General features: G+C 44.4%; 2 protein-coding genes across 3 annotated transcripts in view; both read right to left on the reverse strand.

Annotated features, from left to right (window-relative positions):
- Window positions 1-1,259, reverse strand: part of RSBN1 (round spermatid basic protein 1) — a 59,848-nt gene extending 58,589 nt beyond the window's left edge. For both annotated transcript variants that reach the window (XM_074977903.1, XM_074977902.1), the window contains exon 1: window positions 752-1,259. In XM_074977903.1, coding sequence (XP_074834004.1) covers window positions 752-1,178 — 427 coding nt within the window. In that variant the 5' untranslated portion in view covers window positions 1,179-1,259. The remainder of the gene's footprint in view (window positions 1-751) is intronic.
- A 3,547-nt stretch (window positions 1,260-4,806) lies between these two features.
- The window catches only part of PTPN22 (protein tyrosine phosphatase non-receptor type 22), a 39,781-nt gene continuing 31,653 nt past the window's right edge, over window positions 4,807-12,934 (reverse strand). Inside the window, exons 19-21 of the mRNA XM_074977383.1 lie at window positions 12,421-12,451; window positions 10,468-10,545; window positions 4,807-8,064 (exon numbers count right to left, since the gene is read on the reverse strand). Coding sequence (XP_074833484.1) covers window positions 8,000-8,064; window positions 10,468-10,545; window positions 12,421-12,451 — 174 coding nt within the window. The 3' untranslated portion in view covers window positions 4,807-7,999. The remainder of the gene's footprint in view (window positions 8,065-10,467; window positions 10,546-12,420; window positions 12,452-12,934) is intronic.

Genomic DNA, 12,934 nt, shown 5'->3' on the forward strand with positions numbered 1-12,934 from the left:
TGGAGTTCACACCTCCAGATCTACTGATGACAATACAACTCAGCCTGCCTGACTGAGCTAACCTCGTTATCCCCAGCCTTGCTCTGGCCTATTTATACCTGGCCTTGCAGATTTCCAGGACCAGCATCTGAAGAAGTGAGTTAACTCACGAAAGCTCATGCTCTAAACTTTTCTGTTAGTCTATAAGGTGCCACAGGACCCTTCGTTGCATACCAGTACAGTCCTTTAAATAAGATCACTCAACTGGTTTCAGACTCTGACTTTTTCCCTAGCTCTCACTGCCTATGAGTGACAACACTGGATATTAGGAGAGACCAGACTTTTTAATCGTTCACCTACTAGTTTGCTTCCACCACGCCAAGCAATAGGCAAGTTACGAATTACGCTCCCGCCCCCAGAAGGCTGCGGAGATACAACATGGGCTTGCTTCACATCTACCTGTCTGCGTCCTATCAGGATTATAGGGGTGCCAGGGAAGAGACAGTTCGCGGATCTGATGCCGTCTGGTTGTGGAGCACTTGGGGGTAATGCAAGGGTCAAACGATGTTCCCGCCGATAGCCACAGCTGAGCCTGCGGCCCTGCCTGGGGTAGGAAGCGGCACGTTTCGCACTCTGGCGGCCCCGCTTCTGGCTGAAGGCGCTGCCCGGGGTGATAGCCTCACGGCCCGTCAAATCTCCGTCCCCCCTCATGGCGAAGGCAGCCGAGCGCCAGAACCCGCCACGGCCCCGAGGCCCTTGCCCGCCGCCTCACCTCGCTTGTTGGGCCGCCCCGCGGGCGCGGGCCCGTCCCCGGGATTCCCCCGCTTCCCCTTGTGCGCCTTGGCCCCAGCAGGGTGGCCGGGCTCGGAGCCCCCAGCAGAGCGGTGGCGGTGGTGATGGTGCCTCTCCTGGTGCAGAGGTTCCTGCGGTAGGCTGAGGGGAGAGAACGTGAAGAGCCCCGCAGCTGCAGCCGCGGGCAGGGCGGGCAGGGCAGCCGGAGGCAGCGGCTCCGCCGGGCTGGGCCCCACAAGGAGCCGCTGGCTCAGCTTGGCTCGCTTGCCGCCGACAGGCTCTCCAGCGGGTCCCCGCCGCCTCCTGCCACTACCCCGAGGCCGGCCGGGTCGGTCCCCTGAGGGCAACGGGGTTGACTCCTCTGGGGCCCCCGACACGGCGCGAACCGCAGCGACCTGCGCAGCCATTTCACAGTCTCCCTCACACACATTTAAATGGCTCGAGCGCCAGGAGCCAACACGCAGGCGCCCCGTGACGCCTCATGGGAACTGTAGTTCCAACTGGTTAACGCGGGCCCCGTCTTCTTACTCTCTAAGCGCACGCGTGAACGCAGAGCCTGCTGGGAAAAATAGTTTCTGTGGGGGCTCAACCGCTAGTCACAGGAGAGGGGATCGTGCCGCGAGTCACGCAGGCTGGCCTAGTCACGTGGGCGCGGGGGGAGCCCAACGGTCGTCACGGCCCAAACAGCCGACACAGGGGAGGCGCGTGGTCGGTCTACAGGGCTGGAGTGCGACCTGCCCGTCAGTAGACGCTGTCCGCGTCCGCTCGCGCCCCGCTCCCGCTCCGGCCTGGCCTCCTCACAGCCGCCCCGGCCATTCCTCTTTCATGAGCCCTGCCTCCCAGCGGTACTGCCCGGCGGCGGCTTCAGGAGCTCCACTTCATCCTGCTGTCGAGTCGCTGCCCCTTTCCTGGGTGCCCTGGTGATCACTGTCTGCCCCTGTTCACGGGAGGGGGTTTACTGCTCTCCGCCGGCAGCGTTTCTGTTGAATGAGAGCCCCCATCGCCCCGCCAGGCTGCTGGGAGAAGCACTCCGGCCTTCAGTTTTCCTGAAGGCAGCCCAAAGCCTGCTGATGCCTGCGTGAGGGCAGTGTTTCTCGGCGTTTTAAGTGAAGAACTCCTGTGTGAAAATACTGTCAATCCCCTCTACTATCTACAATTTTCAGACACGCAACGTTGTTTTCTACCGTTGCAACACTATTTGTTTAAACAACTTAATGGTAACTGGTTGGTTGGAAGAAATTGCTGTCGGCAATGAACTTGCCATTGTACTTAGGATGGCACAGAAAGGATAAATTAAAAAAAAATTAGAGGAACATAAAATAAGTCCAGTTTTTTGTTATAAAAAAGGTTGAGAAACAGTTAATGCACCTTCTGGAAGAATTCTATGTACCCAGGGGTACATGTGAGAACCACTGCATTAGGTCACCATCAGACACTACAATTCATTGCTAGAGGGAGTTCATGAGTTTTGTCACGTTCCAAAAGGCTTTAATTTAAATTACTGGAAGTGCAAAACAGAAGGCCCACATTTACCTAAGGCTACATCTACGGGGAATGTCGACAGCTGCTACGCAAGTTTGCAGCTATTGACATTGGTCCCTGCCCTCACTGCAGAATGTCGACAGGTGCGCTCCCTCCCACCAACAGTCCTTAATCCTTTCAGCTCACAAGGAGTTCCAGGGTTGACATTGACCCTGAATGCACCATTTCACACACATGAAACTATGTACCCGAAGACTGAACCGCAGCATTGATCTTTGGTGGCCGGTGTAGGTCTAGCATTAGCCAGTGGAACCCCACTGAGAAAACGTGTTTATTTGCTGTGCCCTTTTCTCTGTTACACTGGCTAATAACTTTTGCTTGCCCCCTCCACCGACCCACGGAGCTATACTTTACAGATGCAGCTACACAAACGAGAATACAGAGGCCGCAGCTACACTAGCCCCTGCCTTTTGAAAGGGGGGATGCTAATGAGCCACTTCAGCAGACGCTCATGAGCCATTGGCATGAATATGCAGTGCCTCATTAGCATAATGGCAGCCGCACACGTTTCCAAAAATGCCACGTTCAGAATGCGCAATGCTTGCGTACACAGAGGCCTTTTGAAAGGAACTGCCCCCGACTTCGCAAGCCCCATTGTCCCATTTGGTTTTTGTGAAGAAGGGGGCTTGCGAAGTCGGGGGAGGGAGGGGGCTTTCAAAAGGTCCTGTTTACATGGGGTGTGTGTTTTCAAAGCGGCACTTTAGAAATGCACGAGGCCAACCTTATGCTAATGAGGTGCTGCATATTCATGAGGGCACCTTATTAGCATTTCCCCCTTATGAAGACAGAAGACTAGTGTAACCAAGGCCAGAATGTTGTAAAAATGTAAACAGTTATAGCAGTGGTTCCCCAAACTTAAAACATTCATGTACCCCCTTTCCCGACTTTAGCCTTATTAGTATACCCTATCGCCCAGTGCCATCCCAGTGCTTAGCTCCTGCTTTGTTTCAGTCATATTTTCTCTTGTGTACCCTTTGAAACCGCTTCATGAGCCACTGGTGGCATGCATGCCTCACTTGGGTCTCTGTGTGCTGCTGCAGACCGCCCCCCCCCCAACACCCATTGGCTGTAGGGGTGCTTGGGGCAGCATGCAAAGGTATCCCCCACTGGGGCTGCAAGGCCATACAAGCAGCTGTCCAGCATGAGTATGCACAAAGCCACTCTTGCCCCCCCCCCCCCCCCCAGCTCACACTGCCAGTGGCCATTTTAAATTGCTTGAGGCAGAAGGTGGAGAAGGGATGGGCTTTGGTGGGGCCTGGGCGACAGCAGGCAGGGCCAGGGGAGAGACCTGGCCCCAAACTTTTTGCCATTGGCCCATATAACTTGCCAGCCCAATACATAACTCAGTTATGCTATAGATTGCATGGAGCCAGTGCAAAGAAGAAAACAGACATCAGGCTCCTGCCCTGTCAGTCAAGTTGAAACGTAAAAGTTGTTTTGGCCATTTCCGGCTACTCTCTATCCCCGCCCTACCTGTCATCTCATGAGCTAGATGTCAGTGCCTGTCTCCAAAGATGCCAGCCTCATTGCCCACATTTAAAATTTAAAGCAAACCTCTTTGTGCTTAAATTTCTGTTGTCCTTTGTGCTTGGAAGGAGCTCCCTAAACTAGTTAGCTCATAAAGTCCTGTGTAAAACTCACCTTACTATCATGCCTATGAAAGACTTGACACCTATTAGGCCATGAGTGTGCTGGGGGTATTGTCCATTATGTCACCCTATACTCTTTCATTGTGTGCCCCCATTTACTTGTCCTGTCTTGTATTAGTTAGGGCATTTGCCATTTCCAAGTCTGGGATAGCTGAGTGGTTTGCACAGTGGTGTTATAAACCCTGAGTTGTGGGTTCTAATCCTTGAGGTGATAATTTTGGGCAAATAGGTTTGAAAAACTGTCAGGCATGGTCTTTGCCAAAAGCAGGTGAGGGACTGAACTCAATAACCTGTCAAGGTACCTGCCAGCTCTAGGAGATAAGTGTAATATATTATTGCCTGTGTTTGTACCCCATCTAGCACCATGGGTCCTGACCCATAACTAGGGATTCTTGGCACTGAATTATATAAAGAACCTCTTTGGGAATACAAAGCAGCAGAAATGTAGCACTTTGATGACTAATCAAATGATTTATTCAATGATGAGCTTTCATGAGACAGACCCACTCAACATTACTGCAAAAATGAAGGGTTACAATTAAAAAGCATTAAATATTTATAAAATATATGGGACTTAATTTGGTTCTATAAGCAGGTTGAAGCCTGCAATGTCCACAAGTATTGTAACTAATTTAATTGACTCAGTGTCAGCTGATGGTCGGGTACAGGTGCCCAAGAGTCTGCTCCACGGAGGCAGCACGACTCAGCGCCCAGCTTTTACTGCACCTTACCACTGACCAGGCTTAATATAGCCAAACCAGCTAAGATTCTTTGTGTTTGGCCGAGTTACAGCAACTAGAAGGAGTCAGGCTGAAGCTTAAACATGGTTATTATTTATTACAAAGCAGAAATGAAAATCTTAATGGTTACAGAAATATATAAAGTCTTAATGGTTACAGTTGATGGAAACATAAGATAAAATCTTAATGGTTACACTTATTGCTCTATTTGCTTAGCTACTGTAGTAGGATGTTACAAATGACATGTCAGTTAGAGAAAGTTACCCATTTGAGGACCAAATGCCTCAGACTAAAGAGCTCTTACTATTAAATGTGCACAAAAAATACATTGCAGGTATAATTCTCACCCCTGCGTCCTTTGACTCTGGCACAGCCAAGGTCATTCACTGAATCCCTTGGGAAGAACTGTACGAGGAAGGGGGTCCCCTAGATCCTCGGGAAGCAATAACCTGACCCGACCAGCAGGCACAGGAAATTGGAGCTCAGTTAGAGTAGGCTGCCGGGCCCCTCTTTATACCCCTTGGGGCACGTAGGTTCTTCCTTATCTCAAGGTACCAATTGTACTGGTTCATCTTTGTGATGCCAGTGCTTACAAGGCAGTTACACTTGTAAGGACAGAGATAACTAAATTTATAGAAATGGGGCAAACTTTCACACGGGCAGTAAAATTCCCCTCCTGGGACGATGTGTGGGCGGATCAATATTGATGCCAGCCAAGGGCAGCTTGAAGCCCCGAGGCCGACAGCTAGCCTGTTAGCCCCCTTATCTGTATTCTTCAGTGCAGGGTCATGCTGACATAGCCCATCTGTGTTTATGAGGCACCAACAGACAGTGTCCTCTCAAAACATTCCAAGATTGTGCTGTGTGCTCTGAGGCAACTAAGAGGGGCAGGCAAGGTGGAGTAGAGCGGGGGATTCTGTCTGGTTACACTCAGTTATGTTGCTGGTACTATGAACCCTCAATGTATTTGGTTACTCACGGTTTGGGTTTCCATGTGGATTTTGTACTCAAACAGATAGTAATATTAGTAATGGGAACCTAGGTATTGCACTTAAGTGAACATGAAATAATACCTTATTTTACAGTTGCCAGAAATGGCGCAACTGTACCAAAGATAACCATGCAATATTCAGTGCTTTTTAAACTTTTAAAAATAAATCAAGAGAAAACTTTCACACTAGATAAATAAACTTTATTTTGTATAACATCTTTCATACACATCATAAAATGCTTCACATTCAACACTCCACTCAGAGAGATTTGAGATCAGATCACTTTTAAAAGGCTGCTCAACTTTACAAGGTAATTGAGCAGACCCCGGCTTTCCCAATCTAAGAGCACAAAAGAGAGTTTGCAGCCTTTCTTTGCTCCACTGCCCCACGTGCTTGCCCCACAGGATCAGCATAAATGGCACTCAAGTCGCAGTGCTTGGGGGTTCCCTATAAGAAACCATTTACATCCCAATTGCCTGTGGTTGTAGTATATCTTTTCACCTGATAAAGGACAAGGTCTTCCCTGTGACAAATGTAAAAGTACAGAACAAAGGGATACAATTTATTCCTGTGGCACAGTCTCTCTGAAGGGAGTGGCAAAGCGGGCAGTTACCCCCAAGCCCAGCCTCTCAAGGGGTACCGGAGCACCATCCACCACCAGTGGAACTCTGGGCCCCTTTGAAATGCCACAGCAGTGCACCTCTAGCTGCATACAACTGGGAGGAAGAGGTGGAGCTGGGGAGGGACTCGGTGCCACACTCCCATCAGTGCTGAGGGCCAAATGCTGGTGGCCTCACCTCTTCCAGGGCACGGAGCCAGGTCCCTCTCTCCCACCTTGCCCCGAGCCCTGTGACAGCTCTCAGTGTCGCTGCTGTGGCAGTAGCACTTTGGAGATAACTAGGGAATGAATGTGTTGAACATAAGTAGATAAGTAGTCTTTGAGGGGTAGCCATGATAGTCTGTACCTTCACAAATAACAAGCAGTCCTGTTGTACCTTAAAGACTAACAAATTTATTGGGTCATGAGCTTTGATGGGTAAGACATCTGAGAAAGTGTCACCTGAGATGCTGGATCTTACCCACGAAAGGACATGACCCAATATATTTGTTAGTCTTTGTGGTGCTACAGGACTGCTTGTTAGATACATTTAAGTGATTTTTGCAATCTTAGAAAACAGTTGACTTTGAAGAAAAATGCTATTGGTATTTTAGGACTTCATATCCAGCCTATGATCCACAAAGCAACTTGATGTCATTGAGTTCTGTACTGTCTGTTACTCAATTGCTGGATTTTGCTGTGGACCAGAGACTGCATATATGGGCCTAAAAATACCTGAAGTGTTTATTTCCAAAATATTCAGCATTTTTCCCCGAGAGAGAGCAAAACATAATCATTTGTTTATAAAATATGTACAGTTGTCCTCCTGCCCCTTTCATATAATAGCATGAAAACAAGCTTTCTGATTTTACCGGGAGGAAATATTCAGGCCAGGGCTGATCTGTCAAATGTTAGAATGTAACTTCGTGTTTAATTTTTCAGGAAAGTTACAAACATCTTAAAATTTGTAACATAAAAGCCAAAACTAAGATACACTCACATTTTGCTTGATGTGAAATTTTTACTGTATATCGTGCAATATTTATACATGCAAATTTGGTTCATATATGTACAATTAACATCTTAGTCTTCATTTTGGACAGAAATTTAGGCATGTCTGATTATATTAACAGCACGATAATTGGCATTTGAATTAATCCCTTAGAGAATACATGAGATTTGAAATCTACTCTAAGAGCTTGCTTCTCACCTGGGGTCTAACAGACACATGCAACCATTAATTATAGCTTCATATATCTATAAAAAAAGTTATGCATGTGCTTAAGTGATGGGAGGATCCAGACAATCACCTTGCAGTGGCGTCACTTGATTGACTTAACTGGGACTTACTATTATGATAGCAGAATCAGGTGTGTTGACATATAGTAAATTGCAAAGAAAAGATAAAAATTATCCCAAAAATGTAGCCTGTTTTCAGAAATAGTAAAAAAAGTTTTTCCCAATATGTTTTTACTTTACATTAACTAGAAGGGTCAGGTGGCTGAAGTGCATTTCTGCATCCCTCTTTATACTAAAACCATGTAGGAGAGCTTGTATGCTATGTGCTAGTTGTGGATTTTATACAGCAAAGACAATTTTTAGTGCTAATGTTCTGACAGTATTTCTGTCGTGGAGAGCATGTGCAGCATGTCAGAGGGATATGGCAAATGTGCAGTATTTGGAACCATATGCACCTGTAAAATTTAATTAAATATTCCAGGATGGTGGAGGATTTTTTGGTCCTTTAGGCTTTGCAAATCGATTTGTAAAGGCTGAAAGCAAAAAGAAAATGTTACAAGAATACAGTATGTACACTATCTATGTTTTATACATTGCTCATATAATTCTATAAGAGATTTGAGCTTTATGTGCACTATATGCTACAGTACTTTAGTTATATTGATTGAATGTAATGATATAAAAATTATGAAATTATAAAAGAGAACTCCATCTGTGTACATGCGGTTATATTAAAGCACCTCATAAGCGAGAAACTATGTCATGTTTGACTTCATAAAGTGTGTGTGTCATAGACCTCACCATGCTTTATGAAAATTGGCTTATGAATATGCATACCTCAAAGATGATTTAGAAAAAATACCTCATGCATCAATTTTAATGTTACATTTTGCTGAATGTGCATACCCTAGTTTTGTGCATGTATTATTCTTGTATGTTAACTTAGAAATATGAAGTGTGAATCTGTTTATATTTTTAATGTGCTAATCAGAGCCATTACTGATGCTCTGGAAACTTGATGTCTCAATTACCAATATCAGCATCCCGTTAATAGTCTTGCTTGTCCTGTAAGCCCAAACTGTAGTTGTCCTAGAAAGTATTTGGCCAGGTCCCCTGACACTGAAACCCATTTTCAATCTGGTACTTTTCTACTGAAGGTGAGAAAAGTTTGACCTGAACACAAATAATTCCTGCCTTAGGCAAAAGGGATATAAGGGGGTAAACCAGACAATAGGGGTAATTGCCAGATGCCAAGAGACACCTACCCACACATACTTACCCCCTAACATTCCTTCTAGAAACATCAAAGATTGAAGAGGGGGAAGGATCAGGCCCAAGCTAGACAGCTGCTTAGAATGTGAAAGATGTTTAGAACAATGATTTTAGGATAAGAATTTGCATGTAGCAAGTTTTTTTAGTGGATTAAGATTATCTGGTTTTATTATTAATTATTATTATTATTATTTCAGAATTTACTTTGATCTTACTGTTTTCACTTGTAGCCACTTAAATCCTACTTGTTCTACTCATACAAACATTTTTGTTTGTTATCAGACCAGTGTAAATAACTGTTACCTGGCCAGGGATCAACCACTGTGCTTATCTCCTTTTCATTGATGAAAGGGGTGGACCTTATGAGCTCTCTCTTTGTAAAACTTTCCCATAGAGTAAAACTGACTTATCTGAGAGTTTGGTCCCTTGTTGGGGTTGGTTTCCTGGGTGCTAAGCCCTCCTGCAGCTGAACTGGTTCAGTGTCTGTGGTGCTCTGTAGAGGGCGGTTATGCCAGCTCTGTGCCTTTGCTGGGAGCAACCCGAGTTTGTGGGCCAGCAGGACAGGGTGCTGGGGAGCCCCAGAAAGCAGGAAGGTGGGCATAAGTGGCTTGATCAGGGACAACCCAAAGGGGATTTCTGTGATTCAACCCTTCACAGTGTAGTAATATTAAATTTACTCAACACGAATACTGTCAGGTTAATTATCTAATTTAACATGTTGTCTTCAACAGCATCCAGTGCTGGCTTCTTTTGAAGCATAAATGCCTGCAATTGTGCAGTATGATGCTGAGGAAGGATGGTTCTTTTTGATCTCAGATCAGCATATGAGACATCACGATTGATAGCTCTTCAAAGGCAGTCTATAGCTTGTGGGAATGTGTGTGCCTTTTTCACATTAATGTTCAAATTCTTTTTCAATCTTGAAAACCTGTGTGGTTCTAAATAATATCCTTCACTTGTAAGTTTCACAGATTAGCTGCAGCAATTCTTATCCTACAAGTAATAGAATACAGTTGTATTGCATAAAGATATCTAGCAGAAAAACAAGATAATTAAAACAAGGATTTTAAAAGCATATTGATAAGATTATGCTAACATCTTTTAATTTTTCGTGTTTAGTAAGTTATACAACCTGAGGCGGTAGCCACTCATTAACCTCTCAATATAGGAGTGTTAAATTATATCTTCGGCTGCCTCATGTATCTTGTACAACTTTTGCAACAAAGCAGCCAAGCGTTCATTATACGTGCACCCTGTGTGTTGATACACAAATAATATTTATGTTGCAGGGTTTCTGGTCTGTCTACTAAGGTATATGTAGTTCTTGAATAGATAATATATGTATATAATAATTTAAAACTATTTAAGTTATGAGGTCACTTCAGCTTTAAGCAAACGCATAAGTTTAAATTTTTATCCATATAAAATTACACAGACCTCTCAGCAATTGCTGCAGTGCCTGGCAAAAAGTGATTGCTCTCCTAATTAAGGCACATGTTAAAAATACTTTTGAATCATACACTTAGCCACCCCTTTGGTGATTTCTGTCACTTTTCTGCCTTAGCTAATATCTGGGATCCATATCTGTGTCTAGTCTTTTAAAAAGTCTTTATAGTTAACATACCAAAAGGTCCAAATAGAAATGAAAGATACGAAGAACATACCAAAGCTCAGGAAAGAGCTGGAATGGTTTGACTGGACAGATTCTTGTGGTTTTGCCAGTGAAGATGGGCTACAGATACCTGGAAACACACAGGAAAACTTTGGCAACTGATGGCTACTTTAATTGCCTAAAAACATTAGCCATCAGGGACAAATAAACATCTCATCTCCTGTGAGGGTAGGCTATAAGTAGATTACCTCTCATATTAAAATAACAGTCTCGCTAACACACCATCTCTGTGGGTATGCATTAATAATGAAGGAGAATACTATGCACTGGATATCCTATTTGCTCAGAAGTCTGTTTGGAATTCTCAGCAATCCAAGTGTTAAAACAAGTTGTTTTAGTTTCAGAGACTCATCATAGAGTTAAAGTAACCATAGTGAGAAATTCCTTATTAATGTAGGAAAGGCAAGAGGGGGGGCTGCATTTCATGTAAGATCCAACACAGAAGCAAGGCAAATGTGACTGTATGCCATCTTTGCTTTTCCTTACTGCCACCCAGTCCTGGAGCCAGTTTAGCTTATGGCACAAGCTACAACAACCTTGAATTTGCTCCAAAGTACATCCACTGGAATAGCCTCCCAGGCTGATGTGCCATCTCATAATTGCCAGAGTACCTCAGCATTCAGACCCTTGAGTCCCTCCTCAACACACCTTGTACTCTGGAGCTGGAATGAAACAATGGCATAGGACTGGATACATTATCCACAACCAGTTTGTTAAGGCAGATTTCCACCTCCTTTTGGATACTAGAGTGATGGAAAACAAATAGAGCATGGACCAGAATCTGGCCTAGGAGTACCCATCATAATGGGATAACAGAATATTCTGAATGTCAGACTGTCTTGGGCTGCTTCTACACTCAGCCCCTCCCGTCAGAGGGTGGCATAGTAATGAGGCAATTCAGAGCAGAGTAATAAGGTGCTAATGGGCATATTCAGTGCCTCATTAGCATAGTGTAGATGTGGGCAGCTTTGAAATAAGCATCCCACTTGGACGTTCCCTAGCTCCAAACTGTACAAGTGGGGTGCTTATTTCGAAGCTGCCTGCATCTACGCTGTCAATCTGCAATTCAAAGTCTGCACTTTGAAATTGTGCAGCCACCATTATGTTAATGAAGCATTGAATATACAGGTTAGTGCCTCATTAGCCTGCTTCGAATTATCTCAATACCATGCCACCTCCGACAGGAGGGGATGAGTGTAAAAGCAGCTTGGTAGCTCCAGTTTGAGAGCTGTCCATCATAACTAGTGCTGAGTACGATAATATCCCTGTGGATATGAAGCCTGACTTCACATAACTTCACATACAAAAGGTGTCATACTGTTTTTAATAGGATTGCTTTTTAAGCAGTGGTGTGGGATCTGACCCCAATCTGTTAATATGTAAAGCTGACATGATTTTATAAACACCAGTTGTAATCTTCATTTTGCTACAGGTAGATGCTTTGCCACTGTATTAAATCAACCTATGTGTTTCATTGCGTCTTTTGTGTGTGACCAAATTAAAAGTAGATGGATCAGATGTTAGGATTCCTGCAGTTTTAGGTAGTACTTTTTATGACAGCACATCAGAAAGGAAAAGGCTGGAAAATAAGACAAAAGTTTGATTAGTTTGATCATAACTGGAATGGCCAGCCAATGCAGATTTCATCTACATTAGCAACCTTCAGCGAACCTATTAGCAATAATTGCTATAGTGAGACATATAGATCTTTAACAAATTCAGTCTGCAGTGCTAAGTGCTTTGAGATGTCTAAAAGAAAGGTATTAGAGAAGAGCAACAGATTATTTACTATTCATCCAGTCAACTGGTGAATACCCTCAGTTCCAATCAAGAGCAGCAGGAGTGAAGAAGCCTCAACATCTTTTATGATTCAGGTCCTAAAAGAGTAACAGATGCTACGTTCATATATTCCATCAGACAGAGACTTGATGATCAAGAGACTTACTCTTTTTCACATTTCGTAAAATTTTCAAGCTCTGTAAAAGAAAAAAGCGTTTAAAGGTTTTGCTGTTAAGAAAACTATTTGCAGCAAACTAAACAGCAGCACCTATTGGTGAAGAGATTTCACTGCTGAGCAGCTATGCAATACAGCATGCATGTATCTCACATCACAAGTGCCAAGTCTTACAGTTTCCTTGGTCACTGGATTTTCTCAGCCAAAATGTAAACTTCCCAGAGTGTGCAGTTAGTGTTGCTCACATTATACCTTCCTCAATAACACCTTCCTTTAGCAGACTCCTTGAAAAGCTAACTGATGATATTTTCTAGAATAGCACCTGAGATGGGGATTGTTCAGGAGTGAGTCTGCCCCTTAAATGGGAGTTGAGGCCCTGTGTGAGCAGCTTTTCTGAGAAGGGATGGTATGGTACTTAGAGAACTGATTGCAGTTAGGCAGCCAGTCACATAGCTTAACAGAGATTGCTTTTGTCCCTCTTGTACAACTGTGAATCTTTTCTTGT

Source organism: Carettochelys insculpta, chromosome 26 (assembly GCF_033958435.1).
Source record: "Carettochelys insculpta isolate YL-2023 chromosome 26, ASM3395843v1, whole genome shotgun sequence".
Taxonomy (NCBI): Eukaryota; Metazoa; Chordata; order Testudines; family Carettochelyidae; genus Carettochelys; species Carettochelys insculpta.